This window comes from Myxocyprinus asiaticus, chromosome 33, assembly GCF_019703515.2.
Source record: "Myxocyprinus asiaticus isolate MX2 ecotype Aquarium Trade chromosome 33, UBuf_Myxa_2, whole genome shotgun sequence".
NCBI lineage: Eukaryota > Metazoa > Chordata > Actinopteri > Cypriniformes > Catostomidae > Myxocyprinus > Myxocyprinus asiaticus.
In genome coordinates this window covers 13,930,623-13,948,201 of record NC_059376.1, presented here as the reverse complement: position 1 = coordinate 13,948,201, position 17,579 = coordinate 13,930,623, and the positions used below count along the sequence as shown (strand labels likewise).

The 17,579-nt window shown below is 38.0% G+C and overlaps 1 protein-coding gene across 2 annotated transcripts; it reads right to left on the bottom strand.

Moving 5' to 3' along the window:
• Positions 1 to 6: 6 nt before the first annotated feature.
• fhip2b (FHF complex subunit HOOK interacting protein 2B) lies at positions 7 to 16,275 on the bottom strand. Of its 2 annotated transcripts, none has more exons than XM_051669863.1 (17): positions 16,074 to 16,275; positions 14,231 to 14,309; positions 12,179 to 12,345; positions 11,981 to 12,085; positions 11,028 to 11,147; positions 10,699 to 10,920; positions 9,195 to 9,391; positions 8,912 to 9,029; positions 8,044 to 8,120; positions 7,417 to 7,609; positions 7,102 to 7,271; positions 6,000 to 6,140; positions 5,394 to 5,484; positions 4,860 to 4,988; positions 2,655 to 2,795; positions 2,313 to 2,413; positions 7 to 1,184 (listed from the first exon to the last, which is right to left on the bottom strand). In XM_051669863.1, exons 1-17 carry the CDS (start codon positions 16,122 to 16,124, stop codon positions 1,082 to 1,084), a joined length of 2,205 nt encoding a protein of 734 aa, XP_051525823.1. In that variant the 5' UTR covers positions 16,125 to 16,275; the 3' UTR covers positions 7 to 1,081. The 2 variants fall into 2 exon arrangements, with proteins under 2 accessions (XP_051525823.1, XP_051525824.1); XM_051669864.1 differs by lacking the exon at positions 16,074 to 16,275 and adding an exon at positions 15,552 to 16,013.
• Between the last annotated feature and the right edge of the window lie 1,304 nt (positions 16,276 to 17,579).

Here is a 17,579-nt window from a genome sequence, read left to right as displayed (position 1 = left end):
CTCAACTAGCCATGATGTGGCATTTATGCAGAACTAAAGCCTAAAACATAATTAAAATTAAATCAGAATTGACCATTTTTACTGTCTTAAAACACATTACGCAGTGTTAATACATTGTAATTTGTTGCAATTTAATTTCCATGAACATTTTAGGAGTTTATTGCTGTGACAATAGATTAGAGTAGGTATTGCTTACAGCTGTGGTGTTAAGCCTTATAATAAAATCTCACAATACATCACATATCACCTCCATAGACAATAAAGGCCTATTAAGAATATACAGTAGGCCAATGAAAATGACAATCAGACGACCACACGTACCACACACAAAAAAACTTGAAAAATCTAAATATCACTCTAGCTCTTTGGTTCAGCCATTTAACACACAGGATGAAATAAAATAACATTGATTATTCACATGTGAAAAGTGATAGATTAAAGATAAATAAAAATATCTTACTGCATAATTACGTTATACACCATAATGATACATGTCCAGTTAATGTATCAGCACAAAGAAATCTAAACATGTAAATGAATGTGCAATGGCTTAAAAACAATATTTTAAGAGATAGGGGTTTTGCTTTACATATTAAACTCAATAAGACATTAAAGGCAGAGGGATCTGACCACAAATCAGCTCTTTGTCCCCAATCAGAGAGACTGATTGTGACTAAAATTACTGGGTAACAAGCCCACCCACTTTAATATTGTGCAAAAGACAAATCGTTTATTTCTACTGATTCCACTAAAAGTGGAATAAAGCAACTTGGTACATCACAGACAGTTTTTGCTATGAATAGAAACCTGCTCTGACTTGTGCTGTACCTGATTTATGAAATACCGCAAAACTGGTCTGAATTCACAGGTATTTTCTCTTGGACAAAAGTTGAAAAACAAACTGTCATCAGGTGATTTGAGTCCTCTCTGACAACAATTAGCAAAAAGTGACATGCATTTCTACAAATATTGCCACATAACTAAATTCTGTGCAAATCCATTTTCCCCGTATATAGAGGCATCCAGCGATGTTGTTCGGTACTGATCCTCTGTATTGTATTTGGTTTCTGGCATTGTGGTTTCATTGTGCTTCCATGGGTAGTTTGACAAATGCAATGGCAGCCAGTTCCTTACAAAACTCCTCCAGTACTATTACACCTTTTAACAGGGTCGCATGATCCATCCTGACAAAAACAACAAATTAATATGTATATATAATGATTCTAAAATATCAGTCAAAATTATTATTAAAGGGATAGTTAGATAATGAAAATTCTCTCATTATTTACTTAACCTCAAGTCATCCCAGATGTGTAAGACTTTCTTCTGCAGAACACAAATTAAGATTTTTCTAATAATATCTCAGCTCTGTAGGTCCATACCATGCAAATTAATGGTGGCGAGAACTCTGTAGGTCCTAAAATCCCATAAAGAAAACATAAGAGTAATCCATATGACTCCAGTAGTTTAATCCATGTCTTTAGAAGCAATATGATAGGTGTGGGTGAAAAACGTATCAATATTTAAGTCCTTTTTTACTATAAATCTCCAGTATCACTTTCACATTTTCATTCTTCTTTTGTTTTTTGGCGATTCACTTTCTTCATGCATATCGCCACCTGCTGGTTGGGGCTAGTCAAAGCTGGATATTTATTGTAAAAAAAGGACTTAATATTGATCAGTTTCTCACCCACACCTATCATATCACATCTGAAGACATGAATTTAACCACTGGAGACTTATGGATCAATTTTGTGCTGCCTTTATGTGCTTTTTGGAGCTTCAGAGTTCTGGCATTTGCATTGACTGGACCTATTCTTCCAAAAATCTTCATCTGTGTTCTGCAGAAGAAAGAAAGTCATACACATCTGGGATGGCATGTGGGTGAGTAAATAATGAGAGAATTTAAATTTTTGTGTGAACTAACCCTTTAAGGGATAATTCATTCAAAAGTGTCCTTGTATGAAACCTGTATGATTGTTTGTCTCTCATAACCCAATTTCGGTCTGTTCAACACACAAAGCTATTGTAAGACTTGGAATATAGTATATAATAAAAGAAGAGCCAGAATATAGTGCATGAGCCATTTAATCCTTTTTGGAGCTTGACAGCTCCAGTCCCTATCCACTTGAATTGTATGGAAAAGAGCAGCCTGGACATTTAGCTAAATATCTGCTTTTGAGTTTCACAGAAGAAGCAAGTCTTATGGGTTTGGAATGGCATAAGGGTGAGTAAATTATGATAGAATCTTCATTTTTGGGTGAAATATCCCTGTAACACATGTATTGACACATCTATGAAGACCATCTTACATAGTCTCCTCTTCCAGTCCCATTAGTTGTCTCCTGATGATCATCAGTCTTTCTGTCACATTGGGGATGTGTTGAATCCTCTGCATCAACTCCCCTATCACCTACAGCATAGGACAATTATCATTAAGCAATGCAGAAATTAAAAGTTGCCTCTTGTCTTCAATGTGCTCTTAAATTCAGATCAATGAGAGCAACAGTTCTGCTGTCAAACTAAATCTGTAGCCGATAAGCAATCGCAGATATTTCTATTAATACAAGCACTAGACAATTTTTTTCTCTGTACTTCCTAAATATATGCAGTTCTCTTACATACAGGAAGCTTTGTGTATGGCTTGTTCTTACCCTGACAAGAGTGGAAAAGAGAGATCGTGCCCCAGGGCTCAGGCTAATGTAGGGGTCCAGCAAATACTCATGCAGGTGAGGGTGAGGAAACACAGCCAACCTGGACAGAACTGAAGTCACCTGCAGATTTAGCTCATACGGCTAGCAGAAGGAAACACATGGAGAAACGTGGTGAAAAAAATGGTGTTTTGTAGGGCTCTGTTTTTTAAATGCATACTGTAGTATGTATACCAGCCAAACCAGGTTTGAATGTTGAGCCACATTATTGAGCCTAATATTGTGTAGGTCCCCCTCGTGCCGCCAAAACAGCGCCAACCCGCATTTTAGAATAGTATTCTGAGATGATATCCTTCTCACCACAATTGTACAGAGCAGTTATCTGAGTTACCGTAGACTTTGTCAGTTCGAACCAGTCTGGTCATTCTCTGTTGACCTCTCTCATCAACAAGGCATTTCCATCCACAGACCTGCACCTCACTGGATGTTTTTTGTTTTTGGCACCATACTGAGTAAATTCTAGAGACTGTTGTGTGTGAAAAGCCCAGGATATCAGCAGTTCCAGAAATACTCAAACCAGCCCATCTGGCACCAATAATCATCCATGTAATTATCTAATCAGCCAATCGTGTGGCAGCAGTGCATAAAATCATGCAGATACAGGTCAGGAGCTTCAGTTAATGTTCACATCAACCATCATAATGGGGAAAAAACGTGATCTCAGTGATTTAGAGTGTGGCATGATTGTTGGTGCTGAGATGAGGGTTGGCGCTGTTTTGTAATTCACATAACCAGAACATATTGCTGATCGGGGAGGTTGAATAATTTTGATTGCAACTGATACACTATATTGCCAAAAGTATTCGCTCACCTGCCTTTAGACGCATATGAACTTAAGTGACATCCCATTCTTAACCCATAGTGTTTAATATGACGTCAGCCCACCCTTTGCAGCTATAACAGCTTCAACTATTCTGGGAAGGCTTTCCAAAAGGTTTAGGAGTGTGTTTATGGGAATTTCTGACCATTCTTCCAGAAGTGCATTTGTGAGGTCAGACACTGATGTTGGATGAGAAGGCCTGGCTCGCAGTCTTCGCTCAAATTCATCCCAAAGGTGCTCTATCAGGTTGAGGTCAGGACTCTGTGCAGGCCAGTCAAGTTCTTCCACACCAAACTCACTCATCCATGTCTTTATGGACCTTGCTTTGTGCATTGGTGTGCAGTCATGTTGGAACAGGAAGGGGCCATCCCCAAACTGTTCCCACAAAGTTGGGAGCATGGAATTGTCCAAAATCTCTTGGTATGCTGAAGCATTCAGAGTTCCTTTCACTGGAACTAAGGGGCCAAGCCCAGCTCCTGAAAAACAACCCCACACCATAATCCCTCCTCCACTAAACTTCACAGTTGGCACAATGCAGTCAGACAAGTACCGTTCTCCTGGCAACCACCAAACCCAGACTCGTCCATCAGATTGCCAGATGGAGAAGCGTGATTCGTCACTCCAGAGAACGCGTCTCCACTGCTCTAGAGTCCAGTGGCGGCGTGCTTTACACCACTACATCCGACGCTTTGCATTGCACTTGGTGATGTATGGCTTGGATGCAGCTGCTCGGCCATGGAAACCCATTCCATGAAGCTCTCTACGCACTGTTCTTGAGCTAATCTGAAGGCCACATGAACTTTGGAGGTCTGTAGCGATTGACTTTGCAGAAAGTTGGCGACCTCTGCGCACTATGCGCCTCAGCATCCGCTGACCCCGCTCTGTCATTTTACGTGGCCTACCACTTCGTGGCTGAGTTGCTGTCATTCCCAATCGCTTCTACTTTGTTATAATACCACTGACAGTTGACTGTGGAATATTTAGTAGTGAGGAAATTTCACGACTGGACTTGTTGCACAGGTGGCATCCTATCACAGTACCACGCTGGAATTCACTGAGCTCCTGAGAGCGGCCCATTCTTTCACAAATGTTTGTAGAAGCAGTCTGCATGCCTAGGTGCTTCGTTTTATACACCTGTGGCCATGGAAGTGATTGGAACACCTGAATTCAATTATTTGGATGGGTTAGCGAATACTTTTGGCAATATAGTGTATATATATATATATATATATATATATATATATATATATATATATATATATATATATATATAATAGAAATTTGTTTCAAGTGAAGAGGAAGCCATCTTACTGAGGCTACACATCTACCTGCTCTAGGATGCGGGCAATCCTGTCAAACAGGATTTTTAGGAAGTGCCCTTCATAGAAGTCTGCAGCTAGAGAGTTATCAGTGGCTTTGTCAGAATCTGGCCAATTCCACTCAGAACACTCTTTTAACTATAAACAGAGAGGACAGTTTCAGTGTTAGAATATCTGAAAACCAAACTTGAAAATGTAGCAATGATTTTTTTTGCTTGCAGTTGAAAGTTACAAAATGACTGATAATATGGCCTAGTGGCACCATTACACATCACAAGGATAAGTTACAGAAAAAAGTGATATAACAATGCAGTGTTCTTCTGTGTTCAGTATCCTGAAAAAAGCAGTAACCTGCTATTGATACCTCAAGGATCTATTTCTACTATCTAATCCATAAAAAAAAAAAAAAAAAAGACTTCTATTGCTGTAACCTAATTTGTCAGGCAGATTTAGTCAGATTACATAATATTTTAGACTTGAATAAAACCAGTTAATTTAGATGTTACCACGTGAAGAATTTTTTTAAAGAACATGTTAACTCACCAATTTGTGTGCGTCATGGACGTATGTGTCATACCCTGCTCCCTGCACAAGATGGGATGTTTTTGCCTCCTGGGGCACTAAACACAAGAAGCTAATAAAACAAAAAACACATAAGTTTAGCATCTGAAATGCATGAATGCAAAACCTTGACCCTCAAGACCCTTTAGATCACTGGCATGACTAGTTGTCAAACAATATATCGACCTGAAGCCAATTAATCAGACAGGGATTAATGGCACTGTCCCACTTGGCTGAATAACCAATGTTGTTAGCTCCCCCTTGTGTCAGCTCCAAAATCTAACAACAGCACTGTCGGTGAATAATGCATTCGGAGTCAATTTCAAGTAAATATTGTGTAAAATGTGTACACATCTAATTTCAACAATTTTACAACCTGTACATCTCAACAGTAGTAAATAATATAATATATTGGAATTAAGCTGGAATCGCCAAGCATCCCATTACAAATTTCACTAAACAACTTGATATTTGGATATTTGTGTTTTCTACAAATACTCCACCAAGTATTAGATAGTGTAACCTCTGCCATGAGGATTTTAAAAACACGGTTTAAATTACAGAAAAAAAAAAGTCTTCTAGCGATACCTGTTGACGACATCAGCGACTTGCGTGTGTGTGCTGGGATTATGTCTCTCTCTCACACTGGGTAGAGACAGAAGAGGCTCTTGGCCACTGAACTCACTGTCTTCATACATGTCTGTGAAGAAGGGATCCTCTTCCAGTTCCCTGAAAGAGAAAAGGAGAGAAAGGGGCAGAAGGAGAAATGTTAAAGGGATAGTTCACACAAAAATGAAAATTCTCTCATTATTTACTCACCTTCATGATATGGTGTATGACTTTCTTTCTTCAGAAGAACACATTTGAAGAAAATGAGTAAAATATCTCAGCTCAGTAGGTCCTTAAAATGCAAGTGAATGGAGATTTCTCTTTTGAAGCTCCAAAAATCACAGACAGTCATCCATACGACTCCAGCTGTTAAATTAATGTCTTCTAAAGCGATTCGATCACTTTTGCTGCCAAAAAAAATCAATATTTAAGTACTTTTTAACTCTAAATCATTGCTTCTAGTAAGCTTCACAAGAGGGTGGAGATTAAGCGGTCTCTCATGTGATGTATTACGGTTGCCATGATACAGAGGTAATCTCATGTTCTCCACTCGGTTGAGACATCCATGGAGAGCACACAAATGCACCATTGTGAGTAAAGAAACAGATAATAACACATCTAAACCAAAACCAACCAAGCTGCTATACAGTGCTCCTCCTTCTCACTTGTAAACAGTGCTGCTCTTCCAGCTGTGATGCACGTGCCTCAGTTCTCACGTGTTTCAAATGCCAATGTGATTACATCACACGCACATAACGCTGCTGACCTGAAGCATGATTTAGAGTTTAAAAAAGTGTTGCTTTAGAAGACATTAATTTAACAGCTGGAGGCATATGGATGATGTTTATTCTGACTGTCTGTGATTCAAAAATCAGATCACCATCCACTTGCATTTTAAGGACCTACAGAGCTGAGATTTTTTTTCAAATGTGTTCTGGTGAAGAAAGAAAGTCATACACATCTGGGATATCATCAGGGTGAGTAAATAATGAGAGAATTTTCATTTTTAGGTGAACTATCCCCTTAAGTCACTATGACAAGCAACAGAATGTGTTTTCTTTTAGACAATCTCTTTACTCACTCGGATTCTTCTAAAATATCAGGCTCGCCTCCTTGTCTTTCGTCCCCACCTCCTGATCCAGGCAGCCTATAGCTGCGCTTCTCAAGATTCCGCAGCACCAGATTGGTCAAGATGTTTCTGTTGGGCTTCTGTAGAAGCCCCTCAAACAGACGTAATGTCGCAATGCTGATCTAACACAGGGCAAAAGCCACACACTGTAACAAACACTGTGATGCTGTATTAAAACATATAAGTAAAACAAAGACAGTATAACTGGATACTCAATACTAAGACTTTTCATAAAAGCATAAATGATATTGGTGCTAGCACAGTTACCTCATCTGATAAATGATTGCAGTGTTCAATTAGGCGATGACGAAGGATGTGTGAGTGTGTGTCCTCTGGTTGTTCGCAGTGTGTATCGCTTCCTAAAAGAAACAGAACCAGCTCCTCCAGGAGCACAGGAGAATGTATGTGATGCACAGAACGACACAGCAGAGCCGTGTGTACCAGGATCCCAACTTCTGACCTGGACAACCAGAGACAGTATATGACAATCTATCAGCTTTAAAAGATTTATCAGTTGGACACATAAAAGCATGGTTTGAAAGTAAACACCACAGTATATTCAGCTACAGTTCTACTTTAAATAATTTTTGGCTTTCAAAAAAGAAAATTGATGTGTGACAAGGAGGAGGGTGGGGCTGGGCCGTGAGTGCACACGGCCGGCCCCCAATCAGGCTAATCAGCCGAGGAGAGGGATAAAGCCGAGCTGGATGTGGCAGTTCGAGAGAAAGCAAGAGCCACACGCAGCTGCTGTGTGTGTTTATGTTTATGTCTTTTTGAGATTTCATTAAACATTATTTTGACTGTTCAGCCGGTTCCCGCCTCCTCCTTGCCCACATTACCCTGTTACATGATGTCAAACGGCAATATTTGGGGAGATTTGTGAGCATTACTCACATCTGAAGCAGATGAGGCTGGATGACTCCTTTAAGCCACTGATGGTGAATTGCTTGGGCTATATTAATAGCAAGTACCTACAGAAAAAAGCAGATATACAGTATAACTACTGTTTGTATGTGTGTGTGTGTGTGTGTGTACAGAGAGAGAGAGATAATTTATATATATATACACTGGCGGCCAAAAGTTTGGAATTATGTACAGATTTAGCTGTTTCAGAAGGAAATTGGTACTTTAATTCACCAAAAAGACATTCAACTGATCACAAAGTATAGTCAGGACATTATTGTTGGAAAAAGATAATTGGAAAAGAGTGTTATGGATCTTAACCCCACTGAGCTTTTGTGGGATCAGTTAGACTGTAAGGTGTGTGAGAAGTGCCCGACAAGACAGCCACATCTATGGCAAGTGCTACAGGAAGTGTGGGGTGAAATGTCACCTGAGTATCTGGACAATCTGACATCTAGAATGACAAGGATCTGCAAAGCTGTCATTGCTGCACGTGGAGGATTTTTGACGAGAACCCTTTGAAGTAGTTTAAGTAATTTTTCACGTTATTAATGTCCTGACTATACAATGTTATCAGTTGAATGCCACTTTGGTGAATAAAAGTACCAATTTCTTACCATAAGAGCAAAATCTGTACATTATTCCAAACTTTTGGCCACCAGTGTAAATGACCAGGACAAAGACATGCCTGATTTCTGTTAATTCAGCGATATATCTAACTATTATGGACAGTGTTCGGAAACAAGTAACAACTTCTTACACATATTAAAGTTGAGGAATCAAATTCAGTTTATCTTTCAAGCTCATCAGAAGCAGGTGCATAGGTAAAACACACACAAAATGAATAACTTTGTCAAACCGTTGGTGCTTCCTTGATGAGTTGATTACAGTAGTCCAAAAAGCAGAAAAACTTGTGGACATGTTCACTGCCTGGGAAAGACTGGCTCTCATCTGTGCTGTCCTGCATGAACCGAGCTCTGCAAAACAGAAGATCGAGAATGAGTTAAATATTTAAGTTTTCTTAGGAAAATATGTGTGCTTTTGTCTGTTGTAACTATATACAGGGTAATAAAGGGTGGGGACAAATGTTCCACAAAAATATGTGCTTAAACAATTAAGCGCTGGATAAAAGAGACACACACCTCCACTGTGTGTTGGGGTAGCTGTGTATGTCTGCAGGGTCGAGCGTTGAGGGTATAAGGCAGTAAAGCTCAGTCAATCTCTGAGCGAGCAGGGGACAGAGTGGAGTTCCCTCAGCCAGCAACTTTCCAGTGTCTTCTTGTGGTATACTGACCAGTAGCAACAAACTTTCCAGGGCTTTGAGTGCAATACGACTTTTCTAAAACAGAGAGAGCGAGACAACCTTTCTGACTACAGGCTTGACTGGCCACCTCTATAGGTCTGTTCAAATCAGGTCAGATGTGTGAATAAATGGAAATTGAAAGTTTGCAAATGAAATGGTGCACCAAATTAAGCAAACAAAATTGAAAAAGACTTTATACCTGAATGAAAGTAAAATTCACTTGAATGTGAATTTAATGTGAAAAGTTAATGCAAGTAATTACAGAAACTTATAGTTGAAGATACACATCCCCAACAGATATTTTTTCTTACAACTATTGCTGCAAAGTTAACAATAGTATTTATTATGTAGCATGCACTGAGAGGTAGAGCCAGTACCTTGCTTTTATCATACAGTATATAGTTCCCAAAAATGTCAACAACTCAACATTTATCTGGAATGCACATTCTGAATTGTCATTGGTCAGATGCGAATAAAAGAAAGAAAAAAAAAATTCAAATTTGTTTTCAAATGACACATTTTCAGATTCAGCGTAGTGTTTGTAGGGATGCATTGTTTTCTTTTATAATTTTGTCATGCTGAATATTTGTGCCAACAATTCTTGTTGTGATTAGGTATTAAAGGGATATTTCACCCCAAAATGAAAATTCTCTCATCATTCACTCACCCCTCAAGCCATCCCAGATGTGTATGACTTTCTTTCACAAACAAAGATTTTTAGAAGAATATTTCAGCTCTGTTGGTCCATACAATGAAAGTGAATGGTGGCCAGAGCTTTGAAGCTCCAAAAAGGACATTCATCCGACTCCAGAGGTTAAATCCATGTCTTCTGAAGCGATATGATAGGTGTGGGTGAGAAGCAGTCTTTTTTTTACTATAAATTCTCCTCCCTGCCCAGTAAGTGGCGATATGCACGAATAATGTGAATTGCCAAAAACAAAAGAAGAATGTGAAAGTGAAAATGGAGATTTATAGTAAAGAAAAGACTTAAATATTGATCTGTTTCTCACCTACAACTATCATATCACTTCTGAAGAAATGGATTAAACCACTGGAATTGTATGGATTACTTTTATGCTGATTTTATGTGCTTTTTTGAGCTTGAAAGTTCTGTCCACCATTCACTTGCATTGTACGGAGCTACAGAGCTGAGATATTCTTCTCAAAATCTTTGTTTGTGCTCAGCAGAAGAATGAAAATCATACACATCCGGGATGACATGAGGGCGACTAAATGATGACAGAATTTTCATTTTGGGGTGAACTATTCCTTTAACACTCAAATCCCCAGCCCCACATATTTAATTACACAACCAGCCGTTTTATATATTCACAATGACTCACCTGACTCTTACCCAGGTGAATGAGAACAGGGATAATGCCTGTGGCTGCCTGAGGTGAGCTGGAGTTATGAACTCCACTCTGGGCAGATGAGGCGGCGGCAGCACTGGAAGAGGAGGCAGGTGGAGAGTGAGCCCTCTCTGGACTGGAAGCTCCAATGCACCCCTCCCCCAAGGCCTCTTCTGAGGTAGAACTGGACCTCTGTGTCAGAGAGGCTTTGGAAACCTTTGTGATGGAGATGTGGGTGTGTGCTCATTATTGTCTCCTAGCACTACAAGTATATTTGACTGTCAAGACAGAGTACAGAGTACAGGATGCAGAAAGATGCATACCTCAAGGATATAGTTGAGGACATACGGGTCTTTCTTCACTCGAGTGCAAACGACAAACAGAAACTGAGATTCCTCTCTTTCTGTCTTTGAATCAGGGAGTCCACATAGACAGATCAGTTTCTGTAATAGAGAGGGAAAAGAGGAAGTCAAATTAGAAATGTTTCAGTGTAACGCAAAAGTCCTTAATTTTTTAAACAAATGTTGGATGCTTCATTTCATAGCAAAATTTGGTGATCGCGTATGTGGAACAAAAGTTCCAAATCACTTCAGTGACTAAAAAAAAAAATCATAGTACTTCATGGTTCAAAGTAGTTACTCAAAATAATATTACAATATTCAAAGTACTTAGTTGTGATCATTTCATAAAAAAAAAAAAACACCATAAAAGCACCACAAATAAGAGTCTGTATGACATGTGCAGTATAGATTTGTGTGATGAACAGATCAAATTTGAACTTGTTATTCACTGAAAAATTTGGCAACAAAATCAAATATGGCACTAGGCATTTGACGTCAATGGTCTGCTTTGATGTTTGGTCATGAGACACGAGAACCAATGATGTCAGGAGATGTCGCTAATGTACAATCAGATGTGATGCATTGAATACAGTATTTACATATAGTATTTGATTTGAAAGCTAGAGCATAAGGTACAATATTACGTAAATAAGAGCTAAAATTCTGTTTGTCACTCAAAGCTATTGAATATAGCACACAAGTCATATGCACTATCTTTTTGTTGCTTTTGGGGTGTTTTTTATCCTTGTGAAGCTCGACAGACACTGTCAGAGCTCTGTTGTTTTATGGGGAAACAGCTGTGCTAAGATTGTTCAAATTCTCCTTTTGTGTTCCATGAAAAAGGTAACAGCATACGGGTATGGAACAACATGAGGGTGAGTAAATAATGGCAGAATTTTCATTCCATCAAGTACGAGACTCCCTGTCAGTCTAACCTGTACAGGCCGATACACATTGATTAAATGCAGCACAGGTTTCTGGATCTGGCCCAGGACTTTAGTGAAGAACAGCAGCACTTGTTGACTCATGCCAGGAGGATACTGCACAATGAAAACAGATAAAGTGTAACTGCAATATTTCAAACAGCTTTACATATCTTTCATCTCTGATCAGTGACGTCTATGGCTTCATACCTGTGCTTTTCCCAGCGTACAAAGTGTCTCTAGTATTTTGTGCTGGAGCAGGTATTCCATGCAGGGACCCGTTTCCTCCTCCTGCTGTTTCTCCTCGTACACCAGGATGTCCAGCATCTGTTTCAGCCTCCATGGGATGTCTGTGTGCTTCACCGGACGCGACTCATCTTTGCATAAAGCATGATGAGACATGTTAACAAACCCACACAAATAAAACACTCATTACAAACCTCTTTTTATCAACTTTTTTGTTCATTATTTTTTTCATATAAACATCATCAGATGCAGCTTAGAAATGTTGCATTTTGGAAAAGTTCAATGTTTAACAGATTTTATTTGGGTTTAGAATGTACAAACACCCAATAATATAATAATATGCAAATACTTAGTATTCTACCATTTTAGTAGTCTACTTTTCTCTTCTGAATAGACAAAAAATAAATAAATAAATAAAATAAATAAAAAATAAAAAGGCAAACTTGCAAAAATATATTTTAATAACTGCTTGATTACCAAAAGTGTATAGGGGTCATTAGAGACCCTAGGAATTTAACAGTGTCGCCTTTTTTTTTTTTTTTTTTTTTTTTGCACTTCCCTAAATTATATTCTTATTATTTTTTCATATCTATATGAGTTTACAATCACACAATTTATATTTCTTTCTTTATTACAAGACAAATGAGTTCTGTGAAAACAATGGTGAATTATCACCATTATTATATGTTAATAATTATGTGTATACACATACATATTATACATGCTATTTGTTACTCAGCACTGCTGTTTCAGTGATTGACTTATTTACATTTGACATTGCTATTTGTGAAGAAACAACATGGAAGTAAACTATAGCAAGTGTAACACATGAACAGTATGATATGGCTATTGATATTTGGGTGTACTACTGAAGTTGTATGTCTATTTAGACTCAAAAAGTGCCTGAGAAAATATATTTGTGTAGCTTATGCATAGCTCAGTATGTGTTTTACAGCCAGTTGAGTTGAGTCTCATGAAATTTCAGCGTAGAAGTAATGAAACCTGTTCTAGGTTTGCTGCATCACCTCTTTGATATATGAAAAATAAAACAGCAAAATATATCAGAATATATAGAAAATACAGAATATTGCCTAGAAAATGTTTTGAAAATTGACACTATCTGGGCATTTTGTACACCTATTTGTGACAGATATTAGCAAAAGACCCAAGTTACGCAATAATGTTTGGCATAACACCCATGCATTTAAGGGTTAATCAGCCAAAAATTTAAATGAGATTATCTGTTTCGGCTGCTAACAGAGTCCACTTGGCCGATTAACAAAAATGCTCCTCCTTTTTTTTTTTTCTCCCCTTTTCTCCCCAGTTTGGAATGCCCAATTCCCAATGCGCTCTAGGTCCTCATGGTGGCGTAGTGACTCACCTCAATCCAGGTGGCGGAAGACGAATCTGAGTTGCCTCCGTGTCTGAGACCGTCAATCTGCGCATCTTATCACGTGGCTTGTTGAGCGTGTTAATGCGGAGACGTAGCACACGTGGAGGCTTCACGCTATTCTCCACGGCATCCACGCACAACTCACCGCGTGCCCCACCGAGAGCGAGAACCACATTAAAGTGACCACGAGAAGGTTACGCCAATGTGACTCTACCCACCCTAGAAACCGGGCCAATTGGTTGCTTAGGAGACCTGGCTGGAGTCACTCAGCACACCCTGGATTTGAACTCGCGACTCCAGGTGTGGTAGTCAGTGTCTTTACTCGCTGAGCTACCCAGGCCCCCCAAAAGTGCTCCCCTTTGTTTCAGTCCCAAAATTGAATGACAAGTTTGTTTTTTAATTTTTAATGAATTTTGAGTAAATAGGGCATGAAATAATTGTTCATTCCATTTCAGCAATTATCTCATTTGCTGTCATTAAATTGCATAGTGCATATATCAACATTACCTTTCTGGACTTCTGTTGGCTTTGGCCTATGAACCCCCCCTCCCTCCCCCCCTCCCCCCATAGGTTGACTATTACTTACTTTATTATACTTATAGTTTCTATATGTATAGGTTTACCTGTAGTTTCAATGTAATAGTTGGTTATTGCCTTCCAGTGATCCACAAAAGAGTCCAGCAGATTTATCGAGGGTTCCCTCTGTAAGAAACAGCAGGATCAAAACTGTCTTCATAACTTCACTTCAAACAACACAACAATTACTATACAGTTATTATATATATATATACAGTACTGTGCAAAAGTCTTAGGCACATAAGATGTTTCAAAAAAGCATTTGTCTTAAGATGGTTATTTATATCTTCAGCTTTAGTGTCAATAGGAAATATAAATGTTAGACTCCCAAACATTATTTTGCAAATAGAAAAGATTACAATAGAAGAACAGGGAGCCCTGCAACAGATGTCATGGCCCCCACAAAGCCCCCCACTGAACATCATATCATTCTGAGATTACATAAAGAGACAGAAGCAATTGAGACAGACTTAACAGAACTGTGGCGAATTCTCCATGAAGCTTGGAACATCCTCTCTGCCAACAACCAAGAAAAACTGTCCAGGTGCACCTAGGAGAATTGGTGCTGTTTTGAAGGCAAAGGTGGTCACACCGAATACTGATTTAGCTTTTTTATGTTTACTGGACTTTGTATGACGTTAATTGATAAATGAAAACTATTTATGTCATTATTTTTGAAGACATCCTCACTATGCAACATTTTTCACAAGTGCCTAAATCTTTTGCACAGTACCGTACTATATACTGTACTATGTTATATATATATATATATATATATAACAATAATATAACAAAATAACATTCATGTACACTTTCATTAATTCTATATGATCTGTGATGTGAACATTAAGGTCTTTTAAATCCACAATTCTTCATCAAAAATATAATAAAGGTAGTCTTCATAAGTAATAAGCAGAGGATATGTAATTACATGTCAGCAAACACAGAACGTTCCCCTAACGTTAGCGAATGGTTCCCGTTTGGATATTTTTTGGGAACCAATTCCTAACGTTCTAAGAACGTTCTCTTTAGGTTCTTTATTTTATAACCATAAACTAACGTTCTCAGAACGTTGCAGGGTGTTTTTTGTGGGATAACCTAAAATAAATAAATAATAATAATAAAAAAAACGTATACAGAACGTTCTCTAATGGTTATTTTTATTTATTTATTTTCATAACCAAAAACTAACGTTAGCATTGTTAGCTGTGAAACTCATGGACATCTGTTCATAGCTGTAAACAGTAGTCACATGGCCTTCATTAACTATGACAAGTTTTATTACTCTTGTTAATAAAATAGACCTTTAAGATGTACATACACAAGGCTGCTAGATATATGCATGCATGTATGTATGCAGTCACTCACTAGTGCAAATCTTTTCTAAGGTTTTATGGACTTTTTTTCTTCTCCAGTCAGAGACTTGTCCAGACCTGCGTAAATATCTGCAGCTTCCACGTGAACAACTCTCAAATGACAAACCCAGCACTGTGACCGATTAAACTCATCCATATCCCTTACTAGTTATACATACTACATACATGGACTTATAGATATTAACAATATAAAGCCTGAAAAAACAACTGTGAGGGAAACAGCCTACTCTTTAGTGTGCTGTCAAATGTGTACACTATCGAGCTTAACTTCAGTAGCACACAAGCTAACTAAACACAATTAACTAAATATTCTCAAATAAAGCACCAAACTACGTGACAACTCCTTACGGTATATTATATTGCACATTTCGTTATATACAGCAGTTAATAAACATCTGTACCGCTATTATACAGTTTTAAGGGCTCGTGCAACAAGTGAGAGTTGTTGTCTTCATTAGCAATGCTAAAGCCAACAGGCTATTTTGAAGACACTGAAGAGTCGGCTTTTACTCACGGTTTCTAAGGCCTGCTGCAGAAAAGTCGTCACTTTGTTGAACATGTCCATGATTGGATCCCAGCAGAGATTATCTAAATCAGTGTAAGGTTTGGGACATCCTCATAGCGCTATATAGCGCTAGTGTAGTTTGTAAACATTGTTTATTTGACTGTTCCTCTCTCTGTCTGCAGAAGTGTGCACTGAACAACACTGACCCCCATTGACAATCTGTCAGAATAGTGTACAACACAAGAGTACACTGCAGGGACATCAGAACATTTATCAAAAATGAACCAATCATACATTAAACCTACACTACTGCGTAACTATTTTAATTTAATTTAGCATTGGCAGACATGTTCTTGTGCCAGTGGTGTTTCATGAACCAGTAACATTCTCATTGATCTACCTAGATTTGTGTGCATAATTACCAAGCCTATACATTTTAAAACGTTGTAATAATTTGATTAACATCATAAGAATATGTGTTTAATTTTTTTAATCAATTAAATATGTAACACATCTGAAGGGTTAGTTCACCCAAAAATGAAAATTCTCTCATCATTTACTCTCCCTCATGCCATCCCAGATGTGTATCACTTTCTTTCTTCTGCAGAACACAAAGATTTTTAGAAAAATATCTCAGCTCTGTAAAGGCAGAATAAAAGTAATCCATAAGACTCCAGTGGTTTAATCGATCTGGGGTGAGAACAGACCAAAATATATCTCCTTTTTTCTCTGCACATCTTGCCATTTCAGTCTCTAGGCATGATCGTGATTTCAAGCTGTATTACACTTCCTAGCGCTTGACTCATACGAAGAGCGCTAGATGGTGCGAAGAAGTGTAATCGAGCTTGAAATCATGATCGTCAAGGAGACTGCTGATGTCAAGATTTATAATGAAAAAGGCGTTACATTTTGGTCAGTTCTCATCCAAAATTGAATGGATCACTTCAGAAGACATGGATTAAACCACTGGAGTCGTATAGATTAATTTTATGCTGCCTTTATGTGCTTTTTGGAGCTTCAAAGTTCTGGTCACCATTCACTTGCATTGACTGGACCTACAGAGTTGAGATATTCTTCTAAAAATCTTCATTTGTGCTCCGCAGAAGAAATAAAGTCATACACATCTGGAATCGCATGAGGGTAAATAATTAATTTTCATTTTAGGGTGAACTATTCCTTTTTAAAGACCGTAAAATCATTCTGCTCCTTGTATTCTTGTTACTGTTTTTTTATTTTTTTTTTTATTTTATATGGAACATTTATTCCATTCCATTTAGAAGATTGGCACATATTTCATACACATGTAAACATTGCTAAAACTTCTTGATTTTTTATGTAAAGTGAATGAGAGCATTTCTCATCACAATAACAGAATGACCCTATAATGATTCATTAATACAACATCTGGGTTTGTACATTGTATAACTAGTATTAGTATTACTACTACTTAGTATTACTAATTTATATTTGATTTTATTCTATAGGTAATTATGTAATTTACTAAAGGAGAACAAG